At 38.3% G+C, this 18,801-nt stretch overlaps 5 protein-coding genes across 7 annotated transcripts; 2 read left to right on the top strand and 3 right to left on the bottom strand.

Annotated features, from left to right (window-relative positions):
• Window positions 1-1,117: 1,117 nt before the first annotated feature.
• On the bottom strand, window positions 1,118-2,472 carry LOC124202295. The gene is made up of 5 exons (XM_046598612.1): window positions 2,341-2,472; window positions 2,017-2,215; window positions 1,837-1,911; window positions 1,573-1,754; window positions 1,118-1,494 (listed from the first exon to the last, which is right to left on the bottom strand). Exons 1-5 carry the CDS (start codon window positions 2,455-2,457, stop codon window positions 1,366-1,368), a joined length of 702 nt encoding a protein of 233 aa, XP_046454568.1. The 5' UTR covers window positions 2,458-2,472; the 3' UTR covers window positions 1,118-1,365.
• A 7,716-nt stretch (window positions 2,473-10,188) lies between these two features.
• LOC124202292 lies at window positions 10,189-11,483 on the bottom strand. Its single transcript, XM_046598606.1, has 5 exons — window positions 11,330-11,483; window positions 11,056-11,236; window positions 10,889-10,963; window positions 10,564-10,760; window positions 10,189-10,463 (listed from the first exon to the last, which is right to left on the bottom strand). Exons 1-5 carry the CDS (start codon window positions 11,366-11,368, stop codon window positions 10,344-10,346), a joined length of 612 nt encoding a protein of 203 aa, XP_046454562.1. The 5' UTR covers window positions 11,369-11,483; the 3' UTR covers window positions 10,189-10,343.
• A 1,109-nt stretch (window positions 11,484-12,592) lies between these two features.
• On the top strand, window positions 12,593-14,228 carry LOC124202293. Of its 3 annotated transcripts, none has more exons than XM_046598610.1 (5): window positions 12,593-12,730; window positions 12,859-13,043; window positions 13,158-13,240; window positions 13,382-13,569; window positions 13,798-14,228. In XM_046598610.1, exons 1-5 carry the CDS (start codon window positions 12,692-12,694, stop codon window positions 13,906-13,908), a joined length of 606 nt encoding a protein of 201 aa, XP_046454566.1. In that variant the 5' UTR covers window positions 12,593-12,691; the 3' UTR covers window positions 13,909-14,228. The 3 variants fall into 3 exon arrangements, with proteins under 3 accessions (XP_046454566.1, XP_046454564.1, XP_046454563.1); XM_046598608.1 differs by having other exon boundaries at window positions 12,859-13,048; window positions 13,160-13,240; XM_046598607.1 differs by having other exon boundaries at window positions 12,859-13,048; window positions 13,157-13,240.
• LOC124202294 lies at window positions 14,143-15,408 on the bottom strand. Its single transcript, XM_046598611.1, has 4 exons — window positions 15,258-15,408; window positions 14,890-15,148; window positions 14,569-14,762; window positions 14,143-14,462 (listed from the first exon to the last, which is right to left on the bottom strand). The coding sequence occupies exons 1-4, from the start codon at window positions 15,288-15,290 to the stop codon at window positions 14,343-14,345; spliced, it is 606 nt and encodes a 201-aa protein (XP_046454567.1). The 5' UTR covers window positions 15,291-15,408; the 3' UTR covers window positions 14,143-14,342.
• A 954-nt stretch (window positions 15,409-16,362) lies between these two features.
• LOC124202290 lies at window positions 16,363-17,992 on the top strand. Its single transcript, XM_046598605.1, has 5 exons — window positions 16,363-16,519; window positions 16,682-16,919; window positions 17,096-17,167; window positions 17,251-17,438; window positions 17,634-17,992. Exons 1-5 carry the CDS (start codon window positions 16,493-16,495, stop codon window positions 17,739-17,741), a joined length of 633 nt encoding a protein of 210 aa, XP_046454561.1. The 5' UTR covers window positions 16,363-16,492; the 3' UTR covers window positions 17,742-17,992.
• Window positions 17,993-18,801: the final 809 nt, after the last annotated feature.

The raw sequence follows: 18,801 nt of genomic DNA, 5'->3' as shown, positions 1-18,801 counted from the left end.
ATAAGAATTCAGACATTAAAAAAAAAAACAAAAACAAAAAAACATTTTTATCCGAATTTTGAAATATTTTTAACTCGAGATCATTTCTGCTTGCTTGGCGCTGGTTTAATATACATTAATATATGATGTAATGCATAATATAATAATTAAAAATGATAATATATCCCACACGCCACCAATATACACCGACAACCGTTGATTTTCTGGCCCCAGTCGAAATTGTATTAGATATAACTGGACGTGAAAACTGGAATCTGGACGGGAGAATGGCGTGTGGGGTTTTCCCCTATTTTCTCTAGTTCCCGTATAGTCGACCCGACCTTCGCTTTTTTGTTTGTTTTTTGGTTGTGGGTTCATCGACACCTCAAACGAGGATCCGACAAAGAGTGGAATTGTGCATAAAACTTTCAACTGCGAAGCGTAGCTTATTATAGCAGATCTCGTTGTCGGATAACAAAATCAACTATTTCAAAATGAAGTGACATCTCAGTCATAAAGCGGTTTGTAATCATTTGGCGGCACCTTTTATTCATTAACGATTGCGCACAGTGCGCTTTTATTGTTTACTTGTAATCAACTGATTTATAAACTTTTATGCCATTTACAACTATGGCGCACGCTATAGTTGATTAAGTTTAAGTCTTTTGATTATAATGATAATTATTTAAAATTTTAAAATTAATTTATTTTTTAAAAATTAATCAAGTTTTTTAAATTAATTTAAAAGTTTTTTTATTTAATTATACGTTTTTTATTAATGGAAGGGGATGCTCTTTTATCTGCCGGCTACTCTTTTAACCTCGCTTATACCATATCAACATGATCATTAACTTATCAATCATAGGCATCCTAATTTAACGGAAGTAAAAAAAAAGAAAATGAGTTATATGTAAATTTGATTCTGGGTGTAGGCCTATATAGTCAATGTACCATTGCAAATAGCTGCCCACCCGATGATTTCTCAAGTAAATTTTTAAACTGTTGCACAACTTCTGCTTCCGTTATTCTGGCTCAGACATTTAACGTTCAGCCCTCATGTTCAGCCACTATATATAGGAATAATTCTTAATCCATTTCCTTGGTCTTAAACGAATAGTCGAAAACGCAAGACGTTTAACATGTGGTTGAATTTTTTCAAATAAATGTATTCTCATACTTTTTAAATATTACATCGACATTTTGACGACAGCGTAAAATAAAATAAGCCCATCGAAAAAAATGGCAACATTAAATCAGTGTTTGTGCTCTTGATTCTGATTATAGGAGAGCGAAGCTATACACTGTGAAAAGATATATATTAAGTATACAAGCAGGGTCTGTTGTATATAGCTACTCTACTTGCTGGATGAGCAACAAGTCGAGTGATTAAGACGACGAGGTCCAACTGCATTTCAACGTGCCGGAGGTCTTGGCACCGTCAACAACAACAATCAACACGGCTGGTTTACTTTCAGTCACTTCCTTAACCCCTGTGGCTGTTAATTTGGCGGATTTCTAAAAAAAAAACAGCAAAACAGCTAGTCTTATATGGCTACTTGAATGAACAATTTGACACAATAGTAGACTTATTACCGTGAAGCCAATAACATCGGTGAGGGTATTACAGGTGAATTTCACTCTGGTAGAAAAAAGGTTTTTCGGCGAGATGGCCACAGTAGCACCTTGTCCAGTTGCAGCAAACGTAACAGTAATAGTTCCTGACGCCGCACTGGATGACACTGTACAACCGGTGTAGCCGGCCGTACCGGTGCACGCTGTTGGAGGAAATGAAAATGCACATTGCACAATGGAACTGTGCAATCAAACACATGACTAGTATTAAGAGAACAGCCTTACCTGTAGCTGCTGGGGTCAAAGAAATGTCCTCACTTTGATTAAATATTTTTTCCATTGGCGCTAATTCGGTGCCGCCTTTTTGGCATTAGAAAAATACACCACGACCATGCAATGAGAAAATAATGTCAGAAAATTTAGCTACGAAGAAAAAAAGGCCTGGATGTGTTTCGGTTAATTTACCTGATGACAAAAACTCGGGTTGAATTCGACCTGCTGTTGGCACCATAATCTGAGCTCCATAAGGATTGTAATAATTAAACAGCGATGAAGGCATATAGAACATTTGCTTGGATTGGCGATTGTCAACAGAAGGAAGGAATGGTCTCTCTTCGGCTGCATTCACGATGAAACAGCCTTGGAAACAGCAAACCGTCACCACCTGAAATTCGTAACAACAGAAATACCTTATAAATTCATACGGTCAAATTTTTATCATTAGGCTACAAACTTAACGTCAAAATTGGACTCAAACAAATACAAATGAATGATTTCAATTTAGCCTACCAAAAGCAAGGAAACTGCTGAAGTAGAAAACGCCATCGCTGCTGATTTGCGAAAGTCGGACGCGTGCTGGACGAGAGGGAGAGATTCCAGTGGAGTGTCGACTGAAAAGCGTGGCATTTTATAGCTCTCGAGAAGGGCGGAACTTGCGTGAATATCTATCGAGTATTAAATTTTACTTTTTTTTTTATTTATTTATTTTTTTTTTTTTTTTACAATTATCGCAGATGTCAGACGAGCAGTCATTCTGGTTCTCCCTTAACTTTGGCTCATCTCCAAATTTGAGTGTCGTCGACACATGAGTTTTTTTTTTTTGTTTTTTTTTTTTAATCTTGTAGAATCGATTTCAACTTGGAAACTGGATTTGTTTGCACCCGCCAATTTAATTTCGGTTCGCGTACACGGTTAACTTGAATCAATCCAAGATGTTTTGTAAAATAGAATGATCTTTTAAAAATTGTCGCATTCAACTTGGTTTGCTTGCAATGGCAAATTTGAACGTCAGTCCGTATACTCTACTCTGATTAAAATGAATACCAAATGAAGAATTCAGACTACCAACTAATAGTGGTTGCTTCCTGATTGTCGGGAATTTTAAATCCATCGCATTCCCCATACCACTTATTTCAATGCTTTTCTATCAAGTGATATTTCCCTTAAATTATTTCTAGTGCACGCAGTAAAAATTTGAAAAATTTATCATTGGCATTGTAGAATCAAACTCGGAGCGAATGTCTAGACTTGTTTGGCAAAACAAACGAACCTGTTCCGTCTGCCAGCGGTGGATTCCCGATAAGGCGTTTGGGACTGCTGAATTATTGACTTGCGTCTTTCCCACTCCCAACGTTCGTGTTATGCCAGCACAGCAACAGTTGGCAGCAGTATTCAACATTTTGTGTAGGTAGTCATCTACGTGAGCACAGCAATCTGTTGAATGACATTCAAAGGTTATTTCGCGTATTCGGTTAAGCAGTGACATGGTTCCTGGCGCCCTTTCAAATGATGAGTTAAATGCGATTCAACATTTTCTTTCTGATTTAAGTGAAACTGTTAACTGGGATGTTTTGCTCTACTTTGTAAGCTAAGTAAAGTAAATTTGCAAGAAAGAATTCTCGGTAAAAAGAGATATGGGTCTAACTCAAATAGCAATAACTGAAACTGGAAAATCATAATTATACGCTGGCTCGAATATAGTTATTCCGTTACGACGCCCTTAATAATCGAGAATATAACTTAGAGCATGATGCAGGTTGGCTGACAGCTGTTGTCAAATTTTATATTAACAAAATTCAAGGTTGTAAATAGACTGCAGACGGTCAGTGCGAATTGAACGAGATGCGTTTTATTCTCAGGTGGGCGCCACCCATCACCACCGGTTTGTATCGTGTCTCCAAAGTGTAATAAATTCCCCGCGCGGGTTTGTTGAACTATCTCTTGAGGCGAAATGCATTTATAATTCGATATTGAAAGGTCGCCCATGCAAAAACCGGAGATACCAGTTTCGCGCGTGACTCGTGGTGAAGTCGATACCATACGGCCAGCCCACACCTACAGCGTGATCCAAGCACAATATCAAACATCACGGAATTCCCGATGAAACTCGATCAATGGGAACCAATCCGCACAGTCATTAATTTGGCCTGACAACGAAATGTCAAGATAAGGAGTTATAAGATATTTTTACTTACAGTATTCAATGTCATAATGAATTGGAATACTAAAACTTTTACTACTACTATACTAACCCGTGCGTGATGCAACACAGATTGGTTTCAATGGCCGGCCAGTCGACCGACTTCATTGTCAGCCTCGGGCACTAGACTTGCGTCATTCGGGTACCAACATTGCAAATATTGTCCACCAGATTTTTATCAACTTAATTTTGTAAATTAATAATAAAATTAAACAATCAATAAAATTAATAAAATAATAATAAAATAATAATAGCAAATTATTAAAAAATTATTAAAATAATAAAATAACATTAACATCTATATTTTGTAAACCCGAAAATTTAATGTAATTTTTTTTTAAATTCTGTAAAATGAATATTTCTTTCCTGTTTCCTCATTTAATCATGTCCAGATTCTTCTTTTCTGTGGATGCATTTGGCGGGAAAGTCGAGAGGGAACACGAACTTACATTTGGCAACAGTGCTGAATTAATGGCTGCACGAAAAATCGCACAGAGTTAAATTACGAAAATGTGATTAGTCGATAGTCGTGTCCAAGGTAGTGTCCGTTAGGGCCTCTTCTAAGCAGGTAAATAACTTTAAACTAAGAATTTAAATAAGGTTAAAATGTGGGCTATAGCTAAAAGGGTTAAAAGCAATAAACTGTGCCAGACTTGTAGACTTCGTTGCAATAGCCAAAATGGCTAGTTAGTGCAACGTAATATTTCGTTGCAATAGAAAATTGCAAATCATACCAAACTGGTATGATTTTGGTTCCTGATTATCACTTGGTATGGTAGCACATGTTTGCCCTCAGTCGATGCACGGCATGGTTGGCATGCTATTGGCATTAATTTTGTTTGATATTTTAGTTCATGTTGTCCTTTTTCTTCACTCTGCAGGTGTGATTTGTGAGCCAGTCATCATCATAACATGCAAAAGTTTTCCTTGTCATCACTCATCACTCATCAGCATCAACTGGTGTCAGCTTCATCGGTAAGGTATTCATTGTGTGTTTCTATTACCTTTTCTTCTGTCACGTATTGAAATTATTTTGCATGGCTTGCTTCTGCCCAGTGTGCTTCAACAAAACTTTACATTTTCTTGATTTCCACAACATTTATTAAATTTTTTAATGTAGGTGATCAACAACCTGCTTTATAGGAGAGTGTCCAGCTAATACATGCCTTCTTTCCCCCTTCTTTCAATGTCCTTGTGTACACTCATGGGAATGTGTGTGTATTCACGAGGACTCCCTTCCTCCTATCCCGCCTGGCGTGTTCAACTTCATCTCTTCGGAGTTCGGATGGATCCCTTGGAAATGCTTGGCTGTATTTCCCGAGCTTCAAGGTAGGAAAAATCTATCCTACTTTCCATTTGTGAGCCTTGCTTTTCGTTACAACATCTCGAAGACTGTTGTAGAAGTTGCTCACCTCCCATTGGCAGCTAATGAGGGGAGCAAAAATAACATAAATGAGTATTTCATTTGATGACATCTTCTTCGTTCAGTTGGGTCAGCATAGTGTTCGACAAAACTGTCTTGCCCCATCAGGTCAACTTTTTATGTTTGAAGTCTCATTAGGAATAAATTTAACCGTGAGTTTGAGTCAGCGCAATTATTTTACTTCATGATGCTTCCGAGATTTTCAAACTCATTTCACTTATTAAGTGTATCTTCAAGACTTTGCGTACGGCATTTTTTCTTATCGTAATAGTTTTGGACTTTTCTGCAATTCCTTGACACCTTCAGTGTTTCCGATCCGACCGATGAAATCTTCGTGAATTTTTTGTCATGGGGTCGATTGCTCGATTTCATTTTCTTTGAAGTCATACTTTGAATTCGTTCATATTTTATGATTTCATTCATTACCCAATTGACGTTTAAACCTGCAACTAACTGATCTAGAAATTTCATTGATACATTTTTTTTCTACATGAAAACCCATCCTTGTGTTGTTTAAGGAACTTTTTTTTCAAGGCTTTCATTTCAACTACATTTTGTTAAATATCGTTCACGCATGTTTTATTTTTATCCGTGGGCTTAATTTGTTCGTTGAAATGTTCTCTATCAAGTGACAAATGACGTTCACAGATGGTAGCACGTTTCGGACCGGAGTAGTAAATATTGATTGGCATGTCGATTTGCATTTAGAGGAGAGCATCGAGACTATTCTTCTTGTTTGTGAAATTTAACAAACCCGTTCGTCTCCCAGCGACTGGTTTCTGATTCTGTGGGACTGCTGAATTGCGTCTTTTACCACTCTCGCATTCTTCGTTTTCTGTCGCAGACGACATTGTGTAAGTTGTACGCACGTGAATATCATAACCTGTTGCGTGACATTTATCATTGTGGTTACAGTGGCTAGAGCCAATTCAAATGGGTCAACTGCGATTCAACATTTGCTTTCTTACTCAGGCGAAATTGGGGCGTTTTTTGGGTTGGCTCAATCAGCTCAGTAGGGCCGATTCTACACCAGCTGCTTCATTTTATAGGATTGAATTCCCTGGTGCAAATTCAAGTCGGTAAAAATAGACAAACAGAAAGAACGATATCTTCAATTGGAAAATCAGATACGCCTGAAGAGTGTATTTTATTACGACACTCCCAAGCGAGGATGGCTGATAATAACTTGACTTAAATAGGGCGTTTTATTTGAATACTGAATCGCATGCAGGGTGGGCTGATCGCTAGCAATTCCAAGGTGAGGTATGTTGTTTCAAGAGGGAAAAAAATATAACGTTTACGTAACAATTCAAGGTTAAAGAATGTCAACTATTTATACTCTGACGGTCAATGCTTGGGATTGAATGAAATGCGTTTCTCAAAGGCCTTATCAGCCACCGGTTTTTCGACTCTTCAAAGTAAAATATTCCTCAAGTCCAAAATAAAATGTTCGTCACGCCAATTGATAGAGAGGGCATTGTTTCAAGAAACCTACGTGTGTCTCTATTAATTAATTAAACCTGAAATCAACTCGGGAGTAAATTTGACCTTGTTCTGTTGGCACCATAATCTGAGACCCATAGGATTGTAATAATTGAAAAGTGGCGGAGGTATGCATGGCGTAGAATTTCTTTAGTTGGCGATTGGCAACGGATGTCAAAGGTAATTTCTCTTTGGCTGCACTCACGATGGAACAGCAAGCCGTCGCCACCGTAATTGATTGTGATAGTAAATAGATTGAAATGTAAGGGGAAAAAAACTATGCAATCGTGGTATAATGAAAATACAGGCAGAAAATCAAGAATTTAAATATTACCAAAAGCAAGGAAACTGAAGTAGACAATGCCATAGCTGCTAATTTCAAAATAATTTTGACGCAGGGTCAAAGTCTCTACTGAAGTTTCTACTGGTATATGCGTGGCATCATTATATGTAAAGCTGTCGAGAAGGGAGTACGTAACTTAATTTGCTTTTGACTTTTTTTTATTCGCCTATTTCTTCTGTTTCTTCTTTAATTGATCATCAAGAGTCAGGGATAGGAAAAACATTGATCCTTATTTATTCAAAAAAGGCGCGGGATAAATTCTAACCTTTTTCCGCGCATTATTTTGTTTGTCGTTGGCATTGCTGAATAATATGCCCACGCCACCATGTATTGAACTGCCTATACCAAAACCAATTATCTAAAAATAGAGGACTTGATTTACTTATTGAAGTAAATGATTTCCTGGTCCGGTTGAAACCTTTCTTGATTTAGATAACCAACATTTTGATACAAGGTCAAAGAACAACAAGTTATCTTTGCTTTTATGGTCAGTTGGCGATACCGTAGGTCAGTCAACTTCACCGCCGGTTTGTTATCCCATATCGTATCTACCAGCAGGTAAAATATTGTCCGAATTTGCTTGAAATCAGACACAATGTTTTTTTCTTAATTCGACAATCAATGCTTAAAGGTCACCGAGGTCCCCCTATAGACACAACATTTTAATACTATGACTACTAGTTATGTAATACAGATTAGTGTCGTCAAACGATACATCCAGTCAATCGGTTCCGGTGGAATGGTTATTTTTATAGCTTTACAGAAGAAGATCTTGCGTCTTTTGCAGTCAACACTACAAAATACTGTCCAAACTAGATAAATCAAGTAAATTTGGGTTTGAAATTTAAATGAACTTCTTTTGTAAAATTTGAACTTTGACGCCACAACTCTTAGCCTCTATGAATTATTAAAAAAAAAAAATTCTTCTGACGTCAAAGCATTAGATGATTATTTTATTTGCTGATGTTTTTCAAAGGCATGTATTCTTTTTAAATATTACATGAACATATCTAACGTCAGTGTAAAATTAGTTTGAATTTATACAGCCCATCAACCGTCACATAATAGATCCCCGCCGGTTTCCCCATTGGGACTTGGACTGGGACTGACGGTTTCCCCACGGCCCTATATTTTTTTCAAAATGTCCTGTGGGAATAACTAAATTTATGACACTTTCACTGGAATCGGGGAAAAAAAAGACGAGTAATAACGAGTATAAAGACGATGTTTTTATCGTTACAAATTGTCATTCGTTTCTCGGCTGGCATTGCGTTTTGGTTTCCAGATCTGCTGTGCATATTTCCAAACTTTTTTCTTTTCTTTATTTTTTTTTAATTAAATAATTAAACAGTGCAATGACATACAAGATTTTGATTCTAATGTTTAGTTTTCTCTTTCGCTATGCGATTAACATATTTTGTTCACATGATCACAGATGGCAACAGGTCATTCTTCCGTCCCATTATTATTTAGTGGACGCAGTAAATCATCATTAAATATTGATAGACATGCAGATTCACATTTAGAGGGAACGTCAAGAATATTCTTCTTGTTTGTGACAACATAAATTCACAAACCTGTTCGTTTCTTTGAGACTGAATTGCGTTGGTCCCACTCTGGTCCCACTCGCATTCTTCGTTTTCTGTCGCAGCAACAGACGACGTTTTGTAAGGTTTATACTCGTACTGAAAACCTGTTCGTCCTGTTGTATGATGACATTTATCATTTTGGCTAAAGTGGTTAGAGCCAATTCTAATTAGTCAAGTGCGATTCAACATTCGCTTTCTTACATAAGCGAAATTTGGACGTTTTTTTTTCCCCAGGCTGTGGGTCGATTCTACACCCTAAAACTAATTTTATGGGATTTAATTCCCTGATGCGAATTCAAGTCGGTAAAAAGAGATAAAAAGAAAGAGCGATATCTTCAATTGGAAAATCGGATACGCCTGAAGTGTTATTTTATTACGACATCCCCAAGCGAGAATTGCTGAGAGTTTGACTAATAAGGCGTTTTATTTTTAAATACTGAATCCAGTCAATCGCAGGGTTGGCTGATCGAGCTTTCAATTACAAGTTAAATTTGGTTGTTTCAAGAATCAAAAAAATATTACGCTTACGTAATAATTAAAGGTAAAAGAATGTCAACTACTATATTTTGTACTTTGACGGTCAATGACACTGGGAATTGAACGACATACGTTTTTCAGGTAGGTCTGGGTGGCACCGGTTTTTTCGACTCTGCAAAGTAAAATATTTCCTGCTGAGTGCTTGAATGAATCCCGCCAAATGTTTTTATTATTCAACATTGAAAGTTCACCGATTCAAATCATGGAAACACCGGTTTCGTGACTCAAGTCGATGTCTCTACGGTCAGCCCACCTATGTTAGAGCGTGATCATAGAAGGATAAACATTAACAGTCTACGTTAATTTTTTGAACAGTCACGATCGTCACGAACAGCAATCGAATTCCTGGTGAAGTTACGATGAAACTTGACATTCTCCACACTATATATCCCAACCCACACGGTTTCATGATTTTAATTTTGGTTTAATGAACTGAAAGTCAAGAAAACGAGTTAAAACATTTATTTTTGGATGTAACGTAGACAACTAATTTGAATACTAGAGCTACTGGTTATGTAATACCAGACTGAGGCCAATGCGGCCAGTCAACGGGTTAGACTGGTGTGACTGTTCCGGCCATGATACGGTTATTTATAACTTTCCGAACAAGTAATCTTGACATTGGAATATCTTTTGGGGGTTTGGCACGAGAGCAATAACAATAACAACTTGGTTAGCGGAATCATTCTCTGAATCAATATACCGGCCAATTTGAGATCATTTATAGGTTCTAATATATTCTAAATGATTTGAAACACATACTAGTAGGCTTGTATACATAGAGTTTAGGGATGTTGATGTTTATTTTTCAAAAGGGTTTTCAAATACAATTTATTAAATATTTCATGGACGTCTAACATGCTACCACCACAGCAACGACAATAATGTAGTCGATACACCATTGACTCGTGGAGAAAAAGCCCTGGACATGTTGGATTATTAAGAGGATTCCCAACTGCACTTGAACACGTCCTTATCGGCAGCACTAACAACTAGAATTTGCGTTTGTTTCAACTCGGTCACGGGCGTATCCGTCGTCGCCGCAATTTTGGCAGTTTTCTGTCATTCGGACAAAAGAAAAAAGAAATGAAACAGAGGGATAGTAGTAGGCTATTATATCAAGCGGAATATAGACATTGTATTAATGTGATTGACTTACCGTAAAGGCCTTGACGCCAGCGGTGATTTCCGAACAAGTGATCTTGACTTTGGAATATCTTTTGGGGTTTGGCACGAGTGCAATGACGACTCCTTGGTTAGCGGCAGTGAATTTAAGATCGATGTTTCCTGAAGCCGCTTGCGATCCTTTCGTGCAACCGCCCAAGCCGTTTTTCCCGGAATCGGTTATGACACACTCTACAAAAAGAAGAAAATAAATGACAAATCAATCAATAGGAATAGCCCTGCGCACGCGATGAGTCAATAATGACAAGAACAAGAACCACAGCAGAATTTGAAATCTCTTGCATTTAACATCTACACACCTGATGCAGCTGGGGTGGCAGTTATGGGCAGATTTTGTCTTCCTTGCAGCAACGCTTCCGATTCGGAATCATCGCCTTTAATTTAATAAAGAGAAACAAACGTCATTAGTAAATAAATGTTTGGGTAATTTAGGTAAGGTATAATGGAAGATGTCCTTATTGATTACCTGATGTCAATTTTGAGTTGTCGATTTCTGTTGGGATCAACATCTGATACTGGAAGCCTGGATCGTAGTAGTTATAGAATTGGGAAGGAGCCAAGTGAATTTGCTTGGATTGGCGATCGACAGCGGAAGGAAGAGGAACGACCTGGCCTGCGTTCACGATGGAACAGCAAATTGTTGCCACCTAAATTTAAACCGCCAAAATTGAGCACATGAATTTTGATTCAAAATCATAACTTAATGCTGTGAAATTAAAAAAAAAAAAATATATAGTTACCAATAACAGTGCAATCGATGCGGATTTGGAAAACGCCATAGCTGCTAATTATGAAATATGTTAGCTATTAAAAACACCCGGTATGCAAATTGGAAAAAAAAAGCTGTTGGACGCAGTGTGGGCGACAAATTCAAGTGGAGTGACGACTGAATGTTTAGGACGACGTATTTTATAGCTACCGGGGAGGGCGGAACTTTTCGTGAATTAAAAAAAAAAAATGTCCACGATCCCTAAGTTCGGGTTTTTTCTTTGATTTAACGTCTGTTGGTTTCCAACTCCAAATTTGGGTAATTAGGAACTCTGGGGTTTATGTCAAGACACTCTATTCCGTTATTTTACATTCAGAAAGGAAAAAAAAGGTTGCTTGTCAGATTGATTATTTGATTTTAACGCCAATGTTGCGCAACACGGAACTGATTTACCTGTTCGAATTTTCGAATTAATTGGAACTTTGACCTTATTTTTTTAGAGGAAGCGACTGCAAAATCGCAGCTGACAAACGTCAACAAATGTGACATTTTTTTTTGTTTTTAATGAGGGCAGATCAGCAAAGATGTATTTGGTGTGTATAGTAGTTAAAACTGATAACCAAGCTGATATGCCAAACACACGGTCAGTGACTCGAACCTTGAACTATCGAATATATATTCTATCCTGTTCATGATTTTCTTCTCTGAATATCAACAAGAATTTTTAATTATATATAGAATACAAAACCTGTTGTCTTGTTGCTTCGCCATTCTGGACTTTTTTTTTTTTTTCTTTTCGTTTCTTCTCCTTTTGAAAATAAAAAGAGCCTTGTACTCGTTGATGCTAATGTGTCTGAATTTAATTTAAATTTTCTTCCTGGATGGAATAAAATCAGATAAACAGATTCGGGACCACCGTGTGGGGTTGACGAGTTCAAACAAACCAGTTTCCTATAGTTGCATACGATGAACCTTATTATCACTTGCCTCGATCTGCTGCCTTGTCGCATTCAAATGAATAATTAATTCTCGACGTTTTATACCCGTTTCCAAAGTTAAAAAATGTAACGGAATAATTTTTTTTTTTCGACCATACCCTATAGACTTCCTAATTACCCAAATTTGGAAGTGCAGACGATCAACAAAGTCGAACAGCACGAACAAGAAAAAAAAGTGTATCGTGAAATTCAAACGCAGCGATACTAATGCGCGCTGAATAAGAGGGTAAGTCTGTCTTATCAGCTTTCCCGTGAAAGCTCCGCCCTCCCCGATGGCTATATAATGAGCTGCACGACACATTTCAGTCGTCAATCCGCGTGAATCACTCACCGTTTGCTTATATCCCTTGAACTTTGCTTCATTAATAAAGGCGGCTATTTTCATATCAGCAGCGATGGCGTTTTCCACTTCCGGATCGATTTCTTTGTTTTTGGTACGACAATTTAAATATTTTTAAATATTTTTTATTTCTTTTTTTTTTAAGAAATTGTATCATGTCACATAATTTGAGCTCGATAAATGTATTAAAATATTCCAACCTATTGATTATTCCAAATGAAGGTAGCAATGGTTTGCTGTCTCTGCAGTATGACAGCTACCGGACAAGACGTGCTTTCTCCCTCTGCCGAACGTCAGTCCAGACAAATGTTCGTTGCTAATCCTCAATTCTACAACTACTACAATCCTTACGTCATGATGCCGATGGTTTACCCCTATCAAGCTTCTGCTTTCCCGATTTACCCAGCATCAGGTATATTTTTAGCCTAATTGATAATATACAAAAATGAATTCCGACAGCAACATTCAAAGCTAATTCGTGTTTGTGCTATGGCATTTTCGTGCCACTTTTGTGAATCTACAGCCGTCACAGAAGGCGAATCCGATGCTGAGCCGACCGAACGCGGTTCTAGAGACACTGTGAACATACTCCCAGCAGCCACAGGTATCGTACATATATTATACCTATATATTTCATCATTTCATGTCCATTTTTCTTATTAACTTGATTTGTTGTCGTTAAACAATTGATTTAAAACAGCGTGTTTTTATTTTGTGCTTCTATATACTTTTCTACTCTATAAAGAGTGCCTTTCTAGTGCCGCTGCAACCGAAGGAATGGTGCCCTGTTTGAAAACCTCGGGAGCGGGCCGTGGGTCTCTTACCATCAAACTGCCAGCAAAAGACCAAGTCGCAGTTTTCGGCATCGTGCGTTCATCCAATTCCAGAATCACGCTCAGATGTTCAGAGATGACTAGTGTTGCAGCCTTTACGGTATATAATTCCGTTCGATTCCGTTATTTATCCATCATATGTTGTTTGATATGATCAGCAAATGCTGGATAAGTTGTGTTTGGAGTGTCAGTATAGGCCTTTACTGATTTCCTTATTTAAAATTTGCTGATCATTCGTTGCTTTATTGCTGCCTTCTTGTTTTTGAATGGCGTACTAAAATTACTGTTTGTTTGTTTCTTTTTTTTTCCCCGTTGGGAATTCATATAGAAAACCGGCCAAATCAATGCGCCTTCCGACACGCCTAGAACTGAGACAGGAGTTCTGCAACTTGTGGTGACCAGTACGGCAGACAACGGATTAATGAAATGCACTTGGTAAGATAGTGGTGAGGCTGCCATTTGCTCAAGTTTACCTATATACTTGTGGCAGTACCTACTATACACAACTTCGAACCGTTTGCATCCATCTAGAACGAGATTTGTCATTTCATGATGGGCAGAATCGCTAATAATTTATAATTCTATCTCGCCCAAAAAAGATTCTGGTTTAGATGAATACATTAATTTAACAGAAAATACAAAAACGCCGCCTCAAATGATTTCATCGCTCGTCTCAACGAAAAAAAGTTCTGATTTTATTAGATGCCTGAACTGCATATTGTAATTGATGATAGAAATACACATACATCAAATTTGAAATGATTCATCGACATCAAATGTGATGCATACTTGGAATTTGTTGTTAGTATACAAGCCGATCCTGATGTTCCGTTTGTAACAAAGCCCGCGCGCGGACGTGCTGCACGAAAGTGATTAAGCTGAAGCTTCCCAACTGCATGTCACAGTGGCCGCCCCCGTGCTAACCATAACAACTTGCGTTTGTTTAGTCTCGGTAACTGGCGTATCCGCCGGAGCCGTTATTTTGGATGTAGTCTGCAATATCCAGCCATCGCAATCAAAAAGTTCTGGATTATTACCAAACACGAAAACGCGTGCCGCTATGGGATTAAATCAACGCCAGATGTATAATAAGACTTACCGTGTAAACGTTGGCAGCTGTGACATCGGCGCATGTTATCTTCAATTTGGAATATCGTTTGGCATTTGGCACAAGTGCTACGATACCGACTTGGTCGGCTACTCCGAATTCCGCAATAATAGTTCCTGATGGGGCTCGCGATCCCTTGGTGCAACCGGCGTAGCCATTGGTGGCTACATCCGTTTTAATGCATTCTATTCAAAGGTTCAATTATAAATCAATGACAATAAATTAATATGCGTCCAAACATTTTTCGACGCAAGAAACGGAATAGTGAAAACTAGCTATACAAACGCATTTGAATTTGGTACATTTTATTACCTGTATCTACTGGGGTTATTCTAATGGTTTCCGAATTTTGTCTTCCGGTTAATTCCAGATCGTCTAGCGAAATCTTTGGATCGATTTCACCTTGAGCTGTTGGCGCCACAAACTGACCTCCGTAAGGTTGGTAATAATTAAAATACGGTGGAACCAACATGTACATTGATGGGTTATTGAATTGGCGATGGGCAGCGGAAGGAAGTGGCCAGAGATTGGCTCCAGCTGCATTCACGACGAGACAGCAAACCGTCGCCACCTGAAATTTCGGAATTTTAATTTAAGGATAATTAACTGTGGTCAATACATTTTGCAAATTACGTAATCACGATAAGGGAAACAGAATTAAAATAAAATAATTTTATTACCAAAAAGAAGGAAATCGAAGTCGAAAATGCCATAGCTGCTATTTGGGGAGAAACGTATAGCAGCCTTTAATCGAATATTAATCGAATAAAGTAGGACGCTGAAATGGTGGTCGGGACCAGAGATTCGAGTCAAGTGGCGCTTGAAATGTGTGTGGCAGTCTTTTATATAGCTATCGGAGAAGGCGTAACTTTTCGTGAATGATGATGAAAGATAAAGAAAAAAAAAACTCGCGTGCATGTTGCGCGGATGCTCAATGATGTTCTTCATCGCGTGCCCAAATTTGAGTGATTAAGTCAGAGTAATCAGACACGACGATACTCCGCATTTCAGGTTTATAGTTGTATGAAAGCAAATTTTGAGCAACATCCAATGCCAAACTCGTTATAAATTAATTTCAAATTAAGTTTCTGAAGTGATTAACGGTATACGATTCGGCCATTTTTATTATGGCCAAAAATGATGAGAAAATGCCGATATGAACTTTTGAAATCAATCCTCTACGTCAAGATTACAGATGTCGAAATGTAGCCTTACAAAAAATACGCGCGGTCAATGACTCTGGGTTCAAATCGCCTTGAACCACCACGCAATTATTCTGCGTAATAATTCCTGACCATAATCCATCAAATCTCTAGACTGACAGTTGCCCCAACAGTCAATGTCTTTTTTTTTTCTTTCCGGCAGGCTCTCTCTCCAATGGAATATTATAGAACCCTTGAAAGAAGGCGTGTCTGAATTCATCTTTGATTGATAAGAGTCAGCCGATTAAATGACCGCCATCAGATCCAAGTTCAAACAAACCAGTTTATTATTTTTTTTTTCAAATTATTGCACCTTGTGAACTTCCAACACTTGTATCATCTACCTGATTTCAAATTTCTCAAAGGGTATCAACCCCGAAATGTTTTAACTATTTCTAATTTCGAAATAATAACCGAAGAATTATTTCGCCTTGATTCAAACCGATTCAAACGCTCCGACTCGGCCCTAATTATATCCACACTTCAAGACTCGCGATGGAAGATTGATTAGTCTCCTATGAATATGCAAATAATACCGTGTTCACGTTTGCGTTTTTAGGCATCCACGCACAAAGTTTCCGCCCTACCCCCGATAGCTATATATAATAGGCTGCACCACAAATTTCAGTCGTCACTCCACTTGAATCGTTCGTCCACGATTCTACGCTCAACTTTATTCGATTCGTAATTGAACTTAACATTTTCCAGCGACCATGGCATTTCCCACTTCCTTATTCTTGGTAATTATTTTATCTTATTTTATTATTGTTTTATTTTATTTCATTATTATTTTATTTCTATTATTATTTGATTGTTATTTTATTTATATTTTTGCTTAAAAATTTAAAAATATTTGACAATAACTAAGAACTTATGTAATTATTTATTGATTTCAAATCTAGGTGGCGACAGTTTGCTGTCTCACCATCGTGAATGCAGCCGGAGAGACTCTCAGACCACTTCCTTCCGACGCCAATCGCCAGCAATTCAAGCAAATGTTCATGGTGGCTCCCCCTCATTTGGGCTACAACCAATACCATCCATATGGAGGCCAAGTGATGATGCAACCATCCGCAGGAGGTTTTTATCCATACTATCCATTTGCTGCTGGTTGGCGTTATCCATCATCGGTTGATCAAGGTACACTTGCTATAGATTTTGGCTACGTGCTCATTGAATCGTTGAATCATCAAAACGACGCTGATAACAACTGATCACGAGACTCAATTCTGTTGCGAAATCTGATCTATAATTATCTCTAAACCCCCTATTGTTACATTTCATTTCATTTGGTTCAACCCCTGTTCACCATGAAGGTGAATTTACTAAATTGGAATTGAGCGATCGAGCTGCCAGAGATGCTATTATAATCATCCCAGCAAACGCAGGTAAATCTAATAATAGTTTCCTCAATTTCAAATAATTACTTTACATCGGTGTAATGAATTTTTTTTTTAAATTATTTTATCAGAATGCCTTTCCGCTACTATTGAGGCTGATGGCATCGGTCCCTGCGTGAAAACCTCGGGAGCTAAGCGCGGATCGATTTCGATCAAATTTCCCGCAGCCGGTCAGACCGCAGTTGTTGCCATCGTGCGGTCATCCACTTCGCGAATCACGCTCAGATGTTCAGAGATGAATGTCGTGGCAGCCTTTACCGTAAGCTATCCTTATACTTACATAAACGTCTTGCATAATTCGCCGTATAATTTCATTACAAGAAATGAGGGGCGTATAACGGGGCGTATAAATAGGGGCTATTCTCAGAAATGAAACTTTAAAAAATAGGCTTGTTGTTTTATAAATTTCTAATTTTTCCTTCAATCTATTTTTGTCTTTTCTTTGGAATTCCAGCAAACTGGTAAAATCGCCGATAAATCCGTAGTACGGACAGAGACCGGCGTCATGCAACTGGTGGTGACTAGCACTGAGGCCAACGGCGTTATGAAATGCACCTGGTAAATAATCCGCCCATCCATTCGGCGTATAACAGCCCTATACATTTCGACCGCACACGTAATAACATATCGCTATCAAGATCGCTTGTCAGTTGTCACACTATCAACGTGTGACAATTATACATGACGGGTATTGATATTTTATTTATTTCACCACCGGAAAAACCGCGGCTGATGCATTTCACTATTGTAACCGAAATTGATTTCCCGGTTTTTTTGTTTCAAACTTGAACGAAATAAATTTTCTACAAAAGATTTCAATTGTTTCCCATCGAAAAAAGAAAAAAAAAAACGAAAGATATAATACCATCGAAGCGAGGGCTATATTATAATAGACAATTGACTTGGAAAAATCTCCCCTCGTCCAGTTTCCTTGATGGAGTGTGTCCTTCAACGAGTAACCAAGAGGGATGAAAGTCATTTAAAGGAGATTTAGACTGCCTTTGCCCGGCTATACCGGCGTAATATAAAACATTGCCTTGACATTTCTCGGTTTTCAACATCATCCCATCATCTTATAAAAGAAACGGAGTCGCTCTAGACAGGGAGAATTAAAGGAAGCATGACTCGGCTGTTGATTTTCTTCTGTCTACTCCACTCCTATCCGGCTCGAACAATGGCCCCAGCACGGAATGAATAGGGCGATAAGCCAATATACCTGATGGTATACGTGTTGCACTTCACGTAGAAGCAGCCGCAGCCTAGTTATAGGTATCTGCACGAGTTTCGGTCTGACGGTCAGGCCAACAACATTTTCCTCCCCCCCCCCCCCCCCACCACCCCCTGTCGCGCATTGTTGGCAGATGAAAAGCAAAACCCCACCATCAATATTGTTGTAAAATAAGCGGTTTTAAAATTTGAAAAAAAAGGCGCCATTATTCATTTTGAATTCCTGGAAATTTAAAAAAAGGAGAGGACCTATAGTCCCTTGTGTCTCTGCTGGCGCATGACTGCGAAAAAGGGCCAACTTCTTAACTGGCTCGCTATTGGCTGACGATCGTCACGTGCCTACGTGACTCCGACTGCATGCGCTTTCATTCACATGTGCACCAACCCTCCCACTG

The sequence above is a fragment of the Daphnia pulex genome, chromosome 9 (genome assembly GCF_021134715.1).
Source record: "Daphnia pulex isolate KAP4 chromosome 9, ASM2113471v1".
NCBI lineage: Eukaryota > Metazoa > Arthropoda > Branchiopoda > Diplostraca > Daphniidae > Daphnia > Daphnia pulex.
This window is presented reverse-complemented; position numbering and strand designations above follow the sequence as displayed.